The 17843-nt window shown below is 42.8% G+C and overlaps 1 protein-coding gene across 3 annotated transcripts in view; it reads left to right on the top strand.

Annotated features, from left to right (window-relative positions):
* The window catches only part of LOC137518797 (cadherin-7), a 370823-nt gene that overhangs the window by 333988 nt on the left and 18992 nt on the right, over positions 1-17843 (top strand). For all 3 annotated transcript variants that reach the window (XM_068237112.1, XM_068237113.1, XM_068237114.1), the window contains one exon: positions 2732-2846. In XM_068237112.1, coding sequence (XP_068093213.1) covers positions 2732-2846 — 115 coding nt within the window. The remainder of the gene's footprint in view (positions 1-2731; positions 2847-17843) is intronic.

Here is a 17843-nt window from a genome sequence, read left to right as displayed (position 1 = left end):
CGAGTTTACAGAGGTTAGACTGTATGCTCCTGAGGTAATTGATTAGGCGGTTATTGAACTGTGAGCTCCTGAGGGTAGTTGGTGGCATCAGTCAGGGAGATACCACACAGGCTCGCATCACCTCTTGAATAGTTGTGTCCCTGAGCCATGCTCTGCGCCCCCTCTCTGATGGCGAAGTCCCCAGGTTCTACTTTGCTTGTCGCCCTCTCTCTGATGCACTGTTGTGCAGGAAGCATGTCACTCACCCCCTGCATTATATCAGCAGCCGTTCTTCTGTATTGTAGCTTAGGGTACTTGCTTGATGAGGTCATCAAGTGAGGATCCTTAAAGACACAAACAATACAGAAGAATGTCCACACTGAAGAAAAGGGATAGTAGAATATCCCAGGGTTGAATGCTTGTTGCCGTGTTACTCATTGCCAAAGTTATCTATGCCCCCCTTCTCTGCTTTGTTTGGCTTCTGTCTTTTATGTTTCTAGGTTTACTACTCTGCTGGGATTTAAATCATCATGGGGACTCGCCACAATGTTGCATTGGTCAGCATTAGCCCATAACCCTGCTTTATAGATTTTACAGTACCTTATAACAGTGTATCCCAACCCTGTCCTCAAGGTCCACCAACAGTACATGTTTTGTGGAAACCCACAGAGGTAGTTGATGAGCTCTGGTGAGACACTAATTACCTCACCTGTGCATGTTTGTGGTTTTCTGCAAAACGTGTACTGTTGGTGGTCCTTGAGGACAGGGTTGGGGAACTCTGCCTTATAAGATGCAATGATTCAATTAGATTTCCACAAATATACACTTTTACCTCGTGACAAGGTGGTTGCACTTAAAGCAAAACTGGAGTAAATTTAACATAAAAAACAGATACTTATGTATGAAGAGGGATAGCACTGGGTACTATAAAGCCTTCCCGTTCATCACGGTCCCCTCGTTCCATTGCCGTCACCTCTGTTAGAGGTATTCGACCCATCGGTCGAATACTGCTCTGTAAAGCATTGGAAGCTTTCTGAAGCCTCCCGTGTTGGCAGATGTAAACGGAGACATCGCTGGAATGAGGGGACAATTGGAGGAACCGGAAGGCTCTATAAAACATAGTACCTTCCCTCTCTATAGGTGAGTATCTGGTTTTTTTTTCTACTTTATTTCACTTCAGATTTACTTTAAAAATATTTACCGTATTTTTCGGACCATAAGACGCACTTTTCCTCCCCCAAACATGGGGGGAAAAAGTGCCTGCGTCTTATGGTCCATATGCTTCAATTTCTACCCGTTTCCAGTTGTCACCCCTTTTAAATTTTGTGTCCCCGTGACTGTCCAGACCTCCCGTCTGTGTAAGGAATCTGTGTCTGGTTTGCAGAGCATGTATTGCAGGATGTAATGTGTAGGTGTTCCCGGTGCTGTCCCGTCCCGCCCCTCTATACCGATGCATTCCTGCCCCCTGTCCTCCGCTGTCCCGTCCCCTCTAACTACTTTCCCCGGCTCTCTAAGGGTTACGTGAGGAGTGTAAAGGCATAGGGTTACCGCTGGATGTTAGCGCTGTCAGCGGTAATCTTCCGTGCTAAAGCCGCCGGGTGGTCCGTGCACGCTGCCAAAGCCTTCCTCCCTTCACTTCCGCTTTCATCACCAAAGCGGAAGTGAAGGGAGGAAGGCTTTGGCAGCGTGCACGGACCACCCGGCGGCTTTAGCACAGAAGATTACCGCTGACAGCGCTAACATCCAGCGGTAAGCCTATGCCTTCACACTCCTCACGTAACCCTTAGAGAGCCGAGGAAAGTAGTTAGAGGGGACGGGACAGCTGAGGACAGGGGGAGGGAACGCACCGGTATAGAGGGGCGGGACGGGACAGCCCCGAGGACACCTACACATTACATCCTGCAATACATGCTCTGCAAACCAGACACAGATTCCTTACACAGACGGGTGTTGAAGAAGATACGTTTCACAGGGGGACAGACTAGTACAGGGGTTACTTAGTACCGCACAGGGCATTTTAAAGGACACGGGGGCCAGTTAAGAGTACATGGGTGGCATCTAAAAGCACACAGCGGACACTTAAAAAACACATGGGACACTTTAGAGAATACATGAGGCACTTTAAAGGACACAGAGGGCACTTACTTAAGACAACAGGGGGGGGGGCACTTTAGAGGACAAATGGGCCACCTAAGAGGACAAGGGGGGCATTTAGGAGGACACAAGGGGACAGAGGAGGATACAGGGGGACAGAGGAGGTCACAAGGAAGACACTAAAGGTACAAATGGGACACAGGGACACAAGAGGTACAAGGGGGACATATAAATTGGGGAGGGGAGAAGATCCACAAGATGCCCCTACACCATGGATGCACCAGGTTTAGTATTTTTTTCCCCTGATTTTTGTCCTCTAAACCTAGGTGCGTCTTATGGTCCGAAAAATACGGTATATCTTTTAATGCTATACCTTGTCTTTTTCCCCATGCTGTGGTGTGTTCTATATATCTGATATCAATAAAGTTGTAATTCCCTTTACTTTTTCAGACTTTTTTTCCAAGCATTGTTAACTGTATTTGAGATCTGATAAACTATGCAAAAGTGTAGGGCGAAGGTCTGATTCTGCAGCACATCTTACACTTTTCTGATTCTTATCATAGGTACAGTTTTTGAGTGGCAGTGCCTTGTTTTTGCATATTATAAATTACATGAATGTATTTGTATTTCCTATTCATTTTGTGTTTTCTATTTAAAGGTTATTCAGGAGATAAGTGCAGTAGATAGAGATGAGCCATCAAACGGCCATTCATTTTACTTTAGTTTACCACCTGATGCAAGTCATATTAACTTCACATTGCACGACAATAAAGGTAAGTCTACATTTTATATTATAATTTAAATGGTATGTTTATGTACTATGTACCAATGTAAGCAATTTTGCTAGCATCCAAAAATGTACCAGTATATTACTACACCTAAAAATGCCATTTTCATCTCAGCATAATACAATGTATGCCATTTTAACTGAACTGCAAGTGGGATTTTTTACCCGTTATCAAACTTCTTATCACTTTTGAAAATGGCTAATATATATATTTATATATATATATATATATATATATATATATATATATATATATATAGGGGGTATAAAAAAATTATACAAACCTGGGGCTCCCTCCAGCCCCCCTTCAGGGTGATTACTCTCTAGCTGTCCTCCCAGACCACCTGGATCCTCCGCTATTTGGCCCGTAAAGTCATTTAGTCAGAGCATGCACAGTCTGGCAACACCCTCCATCATGCTTTTGTCACTGAGAGCTTTCTGCACCTGCACAGTAGTACTAGTAGTAGTAGTAGAGCGCATAGTAGTAGAGCGCATTGGGGGTGTGCGTGTGGCAAGACATGCATGCACAGTATGCTCCAGATTGAAGGACTTTACAGGCCAAGTAGCAGAGGATCCAGGCAGGGCATGAGGACGATGAGGGAGCAATCAGCCTGAAAGGGCTGGAGGAAGGTTTGTATCTATTTTTTTATATCATCTGTCTCAGGTTTCCTTTGAATACATACAGCACTTGTGTTGTTTGCATAACAGGTAATGCATTGCATGTATAAAGCAAATTATGCTTTTTGCATAACGCACTGGGTGCATAAACACAGTAAACGAAACATGTGCTGTCTGTGTTAAAGAATTGTATGTATTTTTAGATTGTGTAGATGTTTGTTGTATGCTTTGCTTGTGGTAAAGTTCCTATACAATGGTGTTTGTGAAAATCTTAAGATAACCATCTCTCAGTCTAAGCCTTAAGGAGTTACTATCATCCATGTACCAATTTATCTTTGAAAGAAAAATCGACACACTCCAGCGCTACAGTTGTTGATGAAGTATGACTCCACTAAGCTAGCCACTAGGCAAATGATTTTTAAGCAACTCAGAACTAATCAATTATAAGCTGATGGGATTTTATGTATGGCTGAATGCATTTAAAAGCTTTTCTTTGGGATATTATTGGCAATACAGAACAATAACTCAGTAATACCGTACTAATAAACACATTAAATGATTGACCTTTTTATTTAGAGTTTTGTTGTAAACTGTGAAGATGTATTTAAGCTTCATTGCATATGCTTTGAAATGCCTAAAGGGAGTCAATGATTATTATTACTAGAGATGATTGTTTGTAATCATTTAATGCAAAACCTGAGCATCAGTACAGGTGTTTTGTGACTTTGTAAAGCAACTGCAAAATCACCATTAACCCATCTGCAGCACATTGATTTGCCTCCACTCTCAAAAGAAAAAATAGGCTGTTTGGTTATTGTAAGCAGCATGTCGGCACAGTGCTCTCTTGTCATTCTGGGGCAAAGGATATATTGAAGGATATCTGTAGGAAGGAGCGCCATATAGCTCCTTAACATACTGCAGTTTATGGAATTCTTATACACAATTACGAATTCCATTTAAAAAAAGGAATGGATGGAAATGTTAACACCTGAATGGGCATATTAAAGAAAGCCTCAAAAGTGTAACAATGATTTGTCAGGTGCTATTAAAGTGAATCGAGATAAACTTTTACTCATTGCAAAATTGTGTTCCTTACATATAGTTTATAGGGCATTCCTCAAGACAAATATTTTTTTTAATGGTTTTAATACCCTAATTCCCTATAAACTAAGCAAGCCTCACCCACAGCTCCTCCAGAGCCTAGGCACTCTGAGACCCATGTAGCAAGGGCTTATGAAAGCTCAGTCTGGGCAGGAGGAGGAGTAGGTTACTAGACAGAGATTTTAGAGGCAACGGGGAGGAGGGAGGAGGAGGGAGTGAAGTTTTCACAGGTTGAGGGTTAGAGATGCAGAGCAACTTAACTGTGTAATAATCACAAGCAGAACATGGCTGCTGTCAGTATATCTCAGGAAGAAATAATCATTTACTATTGAAGCTGTTTGCAGCTAGATTTGCTGTGTAAAGTATCTAAACTTTAGATAAGAAATATAGACAAGTTACTTGTTATAGTTAGTTTTTAGAGATGGCCTGAACGGTCCGCCAACCTTTTCACTGCACCTGACTGCACATTGTTATACCAGCAGTCACTGCAAACTTTTTACTGCACCTGTGTGACCGCACATTGTATTACTCAAGTCAGGACATACTTTTCACTTCATCCCTCCAAATATGGACAACACAAAAGACGGAGGCAGGCCACCCGGCAGGTCTGTTCGAGGTCGTGCTGACATGTCTTTATTGTCTATATTTCTTCATCCCCCAATATGCGGACATGCGAACAGTCTTTAGTCCAATGCCTCACCTTAGCCCTTCCGGATCCACCCTCCACCAAAGCCTGGACCGACAGGTAGCCGACTACCTGGCCTTAAGTGTGGATGTAGACACTGTGAGCAGCAATGAACCCTTGGACTAGTTGGTGCGCAGGCTTGACCTTTGGCCAGAGCTGTTCCAATTTGGCATCCAACTTCTGTCTTGCCCTGCCTCAAGCGTCCTTTCAGAAAGGACCTTCAGCGCAGCTGGGGGCATTGTCACTGAGAAGAGAAGTCGCCTAAGTCACAAAAGTGTTCAGTACCTCACCTTTATCAATATGAATGAGGCATGGATCCCAGAGGGCTACTGCCCGCCCCAAGACTAAGTCAGTCCCCACACACAGCATCTCTGCCTGCACGCCGTGTGACTGCCTTCTCCGCCACCACCTACAGGGTCCAGGACACCAGGCGGATTCCTGAATTTGTAAGGCCGCTGCTAACAGTGGCCGCTATAATAATTTTTCTGGTGCGCGTACATGCCTGCCTAATTTTTCTGGCTGCACTGCAGCTGCAATAACAAAACAAAAGGCACGTACACGTGCCAATTCCCCTTCATGATCATTACCTTGCCCCGGTGAAGGGGCTTGTGTATCACAATGCAGCAATGACCGACGGCGATATTAGTGTCTTGGGGGGGGGGGGCACACCCAAGATAATAAGGTCGTTGCTTCATTGTGGACAGACCTAATTTGATCAGCTGGACAGTCACTTTTGTTCTATCATTGAGCTACCACAGCCCGGCGACCATATGGGCTTGAAAACCGCCACAGCCTGCACTCTCACAATGGTGCGCACCAGTCCAGCACGGCCGTCACTACACAAAAAGCTGTTTGCGGTGCGTTACACAGTGAGTTTGGTGTGTCAGTGTGAAGCAGTACTATAATTACACTCCCTGATTGATTGATACACATGCAAGATGTTGTAAAGCACTTTAGACCTGCAATTTAGCATTCAATGTGATTTCTGCCCTTATAAACGCTACTTTGCGTCAAATCCAGATTTTTCCCCGGGACTTTTCGCGTCTACCTCACTCATCCATGCAAAAACTCAGATGTTAGATCCCTTGAAACATCTTTTCCATCACTTTTGTGGCCAGCATAAGTGTTTCTAGTTTTCAAAGTTCGGCTCCCCATTGAAGTATATTGCGATTCACGGAAGTTCGCGTCAACCGAACTTTTGCAGAAGTTCGCATTTGCGGTCCGTGAACCGAAAATCGGAGGTTCGGGCCATATCTAGCAATGACCTATATGAGTGTGTTGAGGGGGGGGGTTTGGGGCACACCCAAGAAGATAATAAGGTTGTTGCTTCATTGTGGACAGACCAAATTCGATCAGCTGGACAGTCACTGTTGTTCTGTCATTGAGCTGCCTCAGCCCAACCATATGGGCTGGAAAGCCGCCATCACCTGCACTCTTGCCATCGTGTGCACCAGCTGTTTGCAGTCACTGCATACCTTTCATTGCATCTGTGTGACTGTACATTGTATTATACCTGGCAGTCAGTGCATAACTTTTTCTTGAGTGGATGGCAGACTTGCCCTCCATAACAAATTGTTGTTAAAGTATTTAAAGTTTATTTGTCTCATATACAGCAGGGCCTCAAAAGAGTCCTCCTGTATTGTTATTTCTCATCCCTATATCCCTGAGTCGGAACTTGCGTGCCGTGCCTGCTGCCTTCCTTGGATGTGTGCTGGTAGCCGTTTCTCAGGCTCCCACTCGTACCCTGATTCCCATCCTTTCACTGCATCTCTGTGACTGCACACTGTTTTATACCAGTCAGTGCATACCTTTCACTTGAATGGATGGCAGACTTGCCCTCCATAACAGATTGTTGTTAAAGGATTTAAAGGTTATTCGTCTCATATACAGCAGCGCCTCAAAAGAGTCCTCCTTTCTTGTTATTTTCGTCACTACCTCCCTGAGTCGGGACTTGCGTGCCGTGCCTGCTGCCTTCCTTGTATGTGTGGTGGTAGCCCTTCCTGCTCCTTTGCCTACAGAAGAAGCCAGGTGTCCGTTAAGGAAATCTTTGAGCAGAAGAAGCCAATGTCTGCCAATCATCCCCTTGCCCGGCATCTGACAGCTGACTTGGCGGAACTGTTAGCTCACCAGCTGTTACCATACCGGCTGGTGGACTCTGAGGCCTTCCGAAAATTTGTGGTGATTGGAACACCGCAGTGGAAGATACCAGGCAGCAAATATTTTTCTAAAAAGGCAATACCCAAACTGCACCGTGATGTTGAAAAGCAAGTAGTGTCATCTCTGGCACACAGCTTTGGGTCAATGCTCAAGGGTCCGTCTGACCACAGATGCCTGGTCTGTAAAGCATGGTCAGGGGCAGGGCAGGTACATTACTTATACAGCACATTTGGGTACTCTCTTGGATGTGTGGTGGTAGCCATTTCTCAGGCTCCTACTCCGGACCGGAATCGAACCCGGATTCCCCGGCCATTACCCATGATCACCATGGTACTGAGAAAGTAATATGGAAAGTTTATCACACAGTTGAATGAATGGCAGACTTGCCCTCCATAACTGATTATCCAAGGTACTAAACAGACAGCAAAAAAAAGTAATTAAAAAAAATAGATGTAAGCTTTAACAATGGTATAGAAAGAAAGAACCATTGAAAGTTGATAAGGCAGTCAGACATTACCTGACATCACACAGAGGAAGAGCAATCTCGGCATGGGGCGCACCAGTCCTGCACGGCCATCACTACACAAACATCTGTTTCCGGTGTGTTACACAGTGAATTTGGTCTGTCAGTGTGAAGCAGTACACTACTTACACTACCTGATTTATGTATACAAGTGCAAGATGTTTTCAAGCACTTTAGGCCTCCAAATTAGGAATGCAATGTGATTTCTGCCTTTTAGGGATTATAACCCTGCTGTGCGTCAAATACGTATTTTTCCCAGGGACTTTTCGCATGTATCCCACTCCACCATGCCCCCTTCCAGGTGTTAGACCCCTTGAAACATCTTTTCCATCACTTTTGTGGCCAGAAACAGTGTTTGTAGCTTTTAAAGTTTGCCTGCCCATTGAACTCTATGGCGGTTTGCGAAGTTCGCCGATTCACAAACATTTTGCGGAAGTTCGCAAACGAGGTTCACGAACCGAAAATTGGGGGTTCATGACATCTCTATTAGTTTTTTATCCTGGATCTGCTTTAATGTGCTAATCAATGGTGGGCCAAAATTTCATTGAAATTCGCAATTTCGCATTGTAATCGTAATGTGAAATTTATGAGAACATTTTAATTAATTTTGTATGTAATAGTAATATTTCATAACTTTAAAAATAATAATATTCATAATTTTCACATAATTTTTGCATCATTTTGTGCTGTGTTTAGCTGTTAAAAGCAAAGCCACCATACATGCTATTGCTGCCAAAATTGCTACATATGTTTAGAAGAATAGTGGGTAAAGAAAAAAATAATTTTTCAAAATGACCTTGTAGTTTAAAATGCAAAGAAAAATGTTTTTAAACTGTCCTTTTTCAGTTTAAAAACTATTTTTCTTTGCATTTTTAAAATCTTTCTAAAAAAAAATACAAAGTCCCAAATTTATGTATGAGGGCTTTGCTATTCACTGCTAAAGTTGGCATGACAATACATGAAAATTACGCAAACTTTTATGCAAAATTACAAATGACTGCAAAATCAATTGCATTTACAAATTGTAATTGCGTATAGGCATAATTGCAAAAATTTACATGACATTTTGCGTAGGAGGGTGGGTGGGGCAGAACACTGGAGCCGGCACTGAAATGGCCAGGCAGCCGCGCGATTGGAGGGTGGGCAGGGAAGGTAGGGGCAGCAAGCTGGGGATGGAGCTGATGTGGTCAAAGAGCCACATGACTGGAGGGTGGGCAGGGCTGGGGGAGAGGCTGATGTGGCCGACTGGCCGCGTCCACCATTGACGGTGGCCAGAGACCTGCAGCCGGGATGACCCGCAGGTGGAAGGGGGACATTTCCCGGGATGCAGTGCAGCCGGGGACAGGGGACCCCAAACCCGGGACGTGTCCCGGCTAAAGCGGGACGTCTGGTCACCGTATGTTAAGGAGAATAGTGGGAACAATGGGAACTTTTTTTTCTCAAAACTTTGTAGTAAGGAAAATCAATGTTAAAAATTACTATAGCAAAAAAAAAAAAAAATAACTGTGGTTTAATGACAAATAATGTATCCAGCCATAGGTATTGAAAATGTTCATATATCCCCAGAAAAAGCAGTGAATTTGTTGCAGTGCTTTTAATGGGGATCACTGTACAGCCACAACACTGCTGTATAAGGATCCTATACTCCTCACTAGGGATGGCCAAACATTATGAACAAACGTTCGCAAATGCATTTGCAAATTTTACTGTTACAATTGTTTTTGGGTGAGTTCCATTGACTTTAATGGCAGGCAAACTTCTAAAATCTCTATTGCATCTCTGCAGCCACAATTTCTTTAAAAAAAGATATACAAAGTATCTAAAAACCCAGACAGTGGCATAACAGAGAGGGATCAATGGCAAAATATTCGTCAAAAATTACCTATTTAACGCAAACATTTTTTACAAGGATGTCAATGGCTGCTGACTTTAGTGGTTAATAGCAAAGCTAAATTTGCAGGATATTTGCACAGTATGTTCAGGGGAACAGTGGGAAAAGAGGGAAAAAAAAATCAAAAATAATTTGTAGTTTTTGAAGAAATCTATTTTGAATACTTCAAATAATTTTTTTTAAGTCTTCAAAATGACATTCTGCAGCAGAATTTAGAATGCAAATGCTCTGGGGCTTGCTATACTTAGTATAGCAAGTCCAGGGCTGGGAATAGGATTGACACATGCGGCAGTGTTCGTCAGGGCAGGGATTGATGCGTGCAGCGTTCTCGTCATTTATCGGTATCGAGAATATATGGCACTGGAATCAATACCGAGACCATGGTTGATGTAACAAAAGGTAAGTATTTCTGGTTAATAAGAACATTAAATCATTTTTTTCATTTTTATTTCATTTTAATAGCAGTAGAATATTGTATCGTGTTAGCCATCAGTAAAAGCAAGAAGTTTTGTATCTCTAAGTTAGCCAATAAATGGTATCATCCTGATTGAAAACTTCTTGATTTAATTTCAAGTCTTTGAGGTTATGGTCAAAGGGTATCTCATTTCACCTAAGAAAGGGCCACTATCTAGGGGTCTCCTTCCTAAAAGGGACTCCCAAATGACACCATGAACCTCCCCCTAGTGTTGACACCCTTCCTCCTCCTGGCCACTAGAGGTGGGGAAGAGCCCCTTGTTAATGGCTTGGACAAGGGCTCTGAGGGAAATAGGGAGGCTTTGCTGCCCTATTTTCCAGAGTCCCCCCATACCATGGACCATATGGGTGGGTATAGCTAAGGCTGGGGACCCCCACATGGCCTGGGCTCTGCAATCTGGCTATGCCAGCCTGCATGGGTGACAAGGGGTTAAAGAGGCTTGGAAGGGAGAACTCAACACCATTTTTTAAACATGGGGCCTGATTCACAAAGCGGTGATAACTCAGTTATCACGCCTAAAATACTTTAGGCGTGATAACCTTTGCACTAGCTAAACAGTTATCACGTGAAGTGCATTTCGTGGACTTTTGCACGCGCAATTTGCCGTGATTCGCGCGATCGCGGACTTTTGTGCGCGCAGTCCTAAAGTCTTTTAGGCGTGATAACTGAGTTATCACCGCTTTGTGAATCAGGCCCATGGTGTCCTATTGTCCCCACTTTTCTCCTTAAATACCCTGCACATTTTATGATTCTAGCATGCACAGGGCTTTGCTTTTAAAGGGAACCTAAACTGAGAAGGATATGTGTTTGTCCTTTTAAAATAATACCAGTTGCCTGACTCTCCTGCTGATCCTGTGTCTCTAATACTTTTAGCCACAGCCCCTCAACAAGCATGCAGATCAAGTGCTCTGACTGAAGTTAGACTGGATTAGCCACATGCTTGTTTCAGGTGTGTGATTCAGCCACTACTGCAGCAAAAGAGATCAGCAGGACTGCCAGGAATCTGGTATTGTTTAAAAGGAAACATTCATATCCCTCTCAGTTAAGGTTCCCTTTAACTGCTTAAGTTTGCAACCATTGCAAACACAAATTTTCACCACAAAAAAATTGCAGTAAAAATGAATGGCCAATGGCCGTTATTCACCAGGAACAGTTTTCCGGTGGATTAGTTCATCCATCCCTACCCCTAACCTCCCCCTGGGCACCTAAGGTGGAGAAGGACCCCTTGTCTGTGGTATAGAAAAAGGCTTTGGGAGAAGGTGAAGGCTTTGCCATTTCTCTCCTCTAGAGTCCCCCAGATCATGGACCATGTGGGCTGGTAAAGCTAAGCTCATAGTGCAGCGCCCCACCTGTTTCAGTTTCCAAATTCTGGCTATACCAGTCTATATGGTTTATTTCCCATGGATCACCATACAGCAGTTTTGCGGCTTTACATTAATCCCCAGAAAACAAACATTGCAACTTGGCCCAGGGTTTCATGTAACAATGTCAGTGTACCGAAAAACAGGAGACCCCACCAAGAAATGTACTGCTCTTTCTGGGGAATCGGGATATATATTGATTTTCAATAGTGATGGGAAAGATCAATGTCTGATTTTCCTTTCTACCCTTTTTTTTCCCACATATTATTTGTTCCAAAATTAAAGTGGCATTAGATGCAGGATTGCTCGTAAACTACGCCAGCGTGAATCTACGCGTCTTAGTACGCAACTACGCATTGTAGTTCATAGGCGAAGTTTAAGAACTACACGTACGCATTTCTGCGTAGTCATAGTCCCGCTATGCGCAGCTTCGCCCGCTACGCGTAGTTGACGTATGTATTGCGAAGTCAACTATGCGTGCGGTAACTGCATCTATATGGATCATTGCGCATGCGCAGAAATATTATTGCCCTTTTATATGCATACAATTCCGCATTGGAAGGTGGAATGTACACTTATATTAATTTATATATGCACATAGGTAGCAGATTTTTGCGGAAATTTTTCCACATAAGGGCATAAGCGGTCAACTACGCTTCAAACCACGTGAAGCTTGCGCATTTTAAAGCGTATTCTACGGAATGCAAACGTAGTGAAGTTTTTGATTACATAGCCGTAGATTGTGAAGCGTATTTGCGTAAAAATACGCGTAGTTCCAGCGTAGCGAAGTTGGCTGACTCCGACCATCCCTGATTAGATGACAGCTTAGCTTTTTTTGTATCTGTTTGCCATTATGGCTTTCAATGACATTAAAACTAGGCAACAGTTTATGGTATGAAGCATATATTATGTATGTTAAAATCATTTATGTAACAGATGTACAAAGAAGATTTACTTAATATAGCAATGAACAGCTTAAGCAAAGGTTACTGGAATGCTCAGTTGTTGAAAGGACACAAGTATCTGGTGTAATAGTGTAAATATTATAATGACCTTTGAGATGCATGAATTAATAGGTGCAAACAGGATCATGATTTATGTTTTGTGGAATTGCTCTAAATGAAAGTGCAATGTGATGACACACAAGGACATATTGCAAATATTCTTTTTGGGAAACCTCAGAAACAGAATAGCTTTGACAGCCTAGAATTATTTAATCAAAAAGTACAATACCATTTCTTCTAGTGTTCTTCATGCTGTTTTGCTAACCTCTGGCACAGCTTTTTTCCCCTCAAACAGCAGCTTGCTCGGCCATATAATAAAGAAATGTCATGGTAACTGTTTTCAGTGCAACCACAGATCAACTGTAGTATATTACATCTTCAAGGACATCATTTTGAAAAAAAAAGTCATCATTCTTCCTTCCTTGTCAGCGCAATTTATTTTTCCATTTCTCCAGCAAATAATACCAATTGTGAGCTTGCAGACTCCCATGCAAAGCATAAATATTTTCTTTGACCATTATTAGCCTTTGCTATAGTTGTTTAATGTATCCTTATTCCATTTAATAAGTTAACAGCTGGAAGAAGTAGTTGTATTTTACATTATTTTTTTTGTCTTTTTCTTTTTCCTTGTGAAGAGTCCAGCTTTTTCACATATATCTCGATCGGAGTTGCACTTTTCCTAAGACATGAGTACATATTTCTTTTTATTGCGCTGTAGACGGTTTGATTAATTCTGGCATTGCCAAAGGGTAATACATTGCTGACAAAAAGTGAGAAATCAAAAGTAATGCTAAATTGCCTGTCCCTCCTTACTGTAACTGTTGATTGAAGATCTGCTATGTGACATTTGCTTGACTTTGTATCATGTCTAGATTTTGACAGCAACTCTATGGTCTGAAAATAAAATATATCATGTTTATACACAATATTTACTTGTTAATTTATTGTCATCCATATTTCAAAGTCACCTCAATTTGGAGGCAGTTGAATTTTACCAAATGAGGAATAGCAGTAATTTATATTATTTTGTTTCTCTTTTTTTCTCCTTTTTCCATTCTTATTTGGTCCCAGCTTGTAGCAATAGATCTGAAATAAGTAGTATAAGGAAATTGCAATATTAAGACAGTAAGTTGTTAGTGGGGTTCAGATGTGTGTTACCCATAAAGCTTGTTCCAATCCTGTTTCCTTTTTTCACATAATTACACTTAGTTCTTGCTCCTAAACAAAAACAACAATCACACAAGGTATACCACCCCAAAATATTGTTCCTGTTTATGCTTGTGGCTGCTTACTTTGGGCCATGTACAGTATATGATTCATATGTTCCATGCAGAAATGCAATAGCAGGACTATACCAATTTAAAGAAGTTGAGCTTGCCCCGATTGCTGTTTTTTTTTTTTGTTTTTTTTTTTACATGTGTACAGGGGTGGTGGACTTTTTGACCTTGAGTGTCCCTGCAAATATACTGTTTCCTTTATCATTGGCTCATGGAGTAGTCAATAATACAAGAATATAAAGCAGTTACTTTTCTCACCTGTCTTTGATTATGTCTTAAAAATAGTTTGAGTTACTCTCAATATTTATTGGCTGTGTAAGAGTGATTGATTCGTGTGTGTGTGTGTGTGTGTGTGTGCAGGGTCGGACTGGGACCCTGGGGGCCCACCAGAGAAATTTAAACCTGGGGCCCACACATCCCCTGATTGCGTTGAAAAAGGGGTGTGACCATGTACCAGAAGGTGGGCGTGGCCGTGAGGTATCATTAACAGGGCCAAATGTACATAGCAGCATTGTAATTGAGACACCGCTGCCCAGCAAATCTTGGCATAGTATTTATATAAAGTAATATTAATATAAAGTAATGTCCTAGTTACCATACATATGAAATTGATTACATTGTGAGCTCCTCTGAGGACAGTCAGTGACATGACTATGTACTCTGTAAAGTGCTGCAGAAGATTTGAGTGATATATAAATGCATAATAATAATATGGTAGGACATTAGACTATGACTATGGTAGGATTAGAGTGTGAGCTCCTCTGAGGACAGTGACATGACTATATACTCTGTAATGTGCTGCAAGAGATATCAGTGCTGTATAAATACATAATAATATGATAGGACATTAGACTATTACTATGGTTGAATTAGATTGTGAGCTCCTCTGAGGACAGTCAGTGACAGGACTATGTGCTCTGTAAAGTGCTGCAGAAGATGTCAGTGCTATATAAATACATAATAATAATATGGTAGGACATTAGACTATGACTATGGTAGGATTAGATTGTGAGCTCCTCTGAGGACAGTAAGTTACATGACTATGTACTCTGTAAAGTGCTGCAGAAGATGTATGTGCTATATAAATACATAATAATAATATGGTAGGACATTACACTATGACTATGCTAGAATTAGATTGTGAGCTCCTCTGAGGACAGTCAGTGACATGAGTGTGTACTCTGTACAGTGCTGCAGAAGATGTCAGTGCTATATAAATATATTATAATAATATGGTAGGACATTAGACTATGACTATGGTAGGATTAGAGTGAGTTCCTCTGAGGACAGTCAGTGACATGACTTTGTACTCTGTAAAGTGCTGCAGAAGATATAAATGCATCATTCAAATATAGCACACTAGTCAAGATATGGTTGTAATCATTTGATTGTGAGCAATGACAAGTAATGTCAAGTGTCTCCAAGTAGTAAGAAATGCAGCAATCCTGAAGAGTCTAGTGGACCTCCTCCCTCCAATATACATTTCCCTGGCATCAAGAGGACCCTTATCTCCCTTGTACAAATCCCTGGAGTCTAGGGGTCCACCCTCCCTTATGCAGTTCCCTGAATTCTAGTGGCCCAACTTCCCCATACAGTTCCCTGAAGTCTAGTGGACCTTCCTTTCCTATACAGTTTCCTAGTGTCTAGTGGACCTCCTCCTTGCCCTATAAAAGTTTCCTGGCATCTTGTGCACCCTCCCCTATACAGTTCCCTATAATCTAGTGGTCCTTCTGCCTCTATACAGTTCACTGGTGTCTAATTGTCCCCTCTTTCCTCTATACAGTTCCCTGGTGTCTAGTGGTCCTTAATTCCACAGCCAGGCTGTCATCAGGGGGAGAAGAAGAGTTATACTTACCTGGGGCTTATTCTAGTCCCTGTGGTCCATCAACTCCTCAGTGTCCATCTGGTCCATTCTGTTCTGCCGCTGTCAGCCCTAGTAAAGTCCACAACTCAGCTCAGTCGGGACTATTGCGCATGCGTCGCCCCAGAGTCTCCTCAATCGTGCTCCCATAGTCAAGAGTATTCTGCGCCTGCACAGCCAAAAGCCTTAAATCGGAACTGTAATAAAAAAACAAAGTGTTTTACTTACCTGTTGCTTCTGCCAGCCCCTTGCAGCCTTCCTGTCCCGCGTTGGTCCTCCACATTCCTCCGTTCTCCCGCCGCTAGCTACTTTTGGTACTGTGGACTTGTAAATCAATGGCAAGCCACCCGTTTCTTTCCTGCCTGCAAAAGTGTCCTGCGCTATTGCAGAGAAAGATACATGTGGCCCGGGGCATGCAGGAGCAGTTGCCAAGTCGACCGAGCTAAAAGTAGCTTGGGGTGGGAGAAAGGAGGATCAAGGAGGACCGGCATTTGACAGGAAGGCTACGAGGGGATTGCAGAAGCACCAGACAAGTCAAACTTTCTTTTTTCAGTTCTGCTTTAACTGCACAGACACAGAACGTTGCTGGCAATGAAGCATGATTGAGGAGGCGTGTGGCCAGTGCTGTGCGTGCGCATTAGTCTACTACTACTGAGCTGCTAATGGCAGAATGGAGGGTAAAGTAAAAACACTGAGGGAGCTGACAGACTAAAGGGGGCTTAAGAAGTATAAATCCTGTTACAACCTCTCCCCCCCTCCCTTCTCATCCCATGGATCTGGCATGTCAGCAGCACGGTGGTGTAGTGGTTAGTACTCTCGCCTTGCAGCACTGCGTCCCCAGTTTGAATCCCCGCTAGGGCACTACCTGCATGGAGCTTGTATGTTCTCGTGTCTGTGTGGGTTTCATCCGAGCATTACGGTTTCCTCCCACATCCCAAAAACATACAGATAAGTTAATTGGCTTAAATCAGTTCTCATTTTTGTAAAATGAAATCAATACGACATGACATGGACTCCTCGTACGTAATATTTGTGACTCTATCAGTTAATGCTCTGAGCTGTGATGCCTGAACATAATGGAGTAGATGTGGATACCTGACTCACATGGCCCTGATGCAGGTGTAATGTAAAGCATTTTGGAACGGGACGGCATTGGGGTTTGTAGCCTGCACTATAACAATGCAGAAGTTGGCATCTCTTATCTGGTCCCTGGCCACCTCCACAGACAGAGCCCCTAATTCCCATCCTGTTCCACAACAATTTGACAGGGCAATGGCTACCTGGCATCAGCAAGGAGGGAACGAAGCTGTTGCTGTATCATGCCCTGATACGGTGCACATCAGGGACACTCACAATACTTTATTCATTGTCTGCAGGAATACTCGTCACAAAACTTTGTACCAACTGACAGGACTTCCACAGTTCCCAGCCCTACCTGACCCCATTATCTGGCTTGTTGTTCCCTTAAAGCACCATCTACACGATATGATTATTTGTGCGATTCGATTACGATTCTGTTTACAATCCAATTAAATCCGACATGTCTGATCAGGATTCGATTTGATTCAATTTGATTTGCCATTGCAAAACAATGGCGAATCGAATTGAATCGAATCCCGATCGGACATGTTGGATTTAAATCGGATCGTAAATAGAATCGTAATCGAATCGGACAAAGAATCGTATTGTGTAGATGGGGCTTAAGTGTGCAAAATTAACTATCTGAAGCCCATTTTCCCTATATCAGCTGTACTCTCTAATCCTCCCCAACCCCTCAGTGCTCAAACTACCTTGTGGCAAGCTACAGTATGAGCCTTGCCTGGGTTACAGAGGAGGCAGAAGTCTGTTCTGCAGCTTCTTCCAGTGAGTTCTGCAGAGTTTAGGAATACAGATATAAAGGGCTACATGTGACTAAGCACAGGCAGATATTACTCTGCTGGGTGCTGTATGGGCTGCCTGTGTGGATGCAAATCAGGGTGATATATCAGCAAAGGTCACAGAGTAGATAAACGTGCAGCTGCCAGAGCCGA

The sequence above is a fragment of the Hyperolius riggenbachi genome, chromosome 5 (assembly GCF_040937935.1).
Source record: "Hyperolius riggenbachi isolate aHypRig1 chromosome 5, aHypRig1.pri, whole genome shotgun sequence".
NCBI lineage: Eukaryota > Metazoa > Chordata > Amphibia > Anura > Hyperoliidae > Hyperolius > Hyperolius riggenbachi.
The sequence above is the reverse complement of the archived record's forward strand: the minus strand, read 5'-3'. Positions and strand labels throughout refer to the sequence as shown.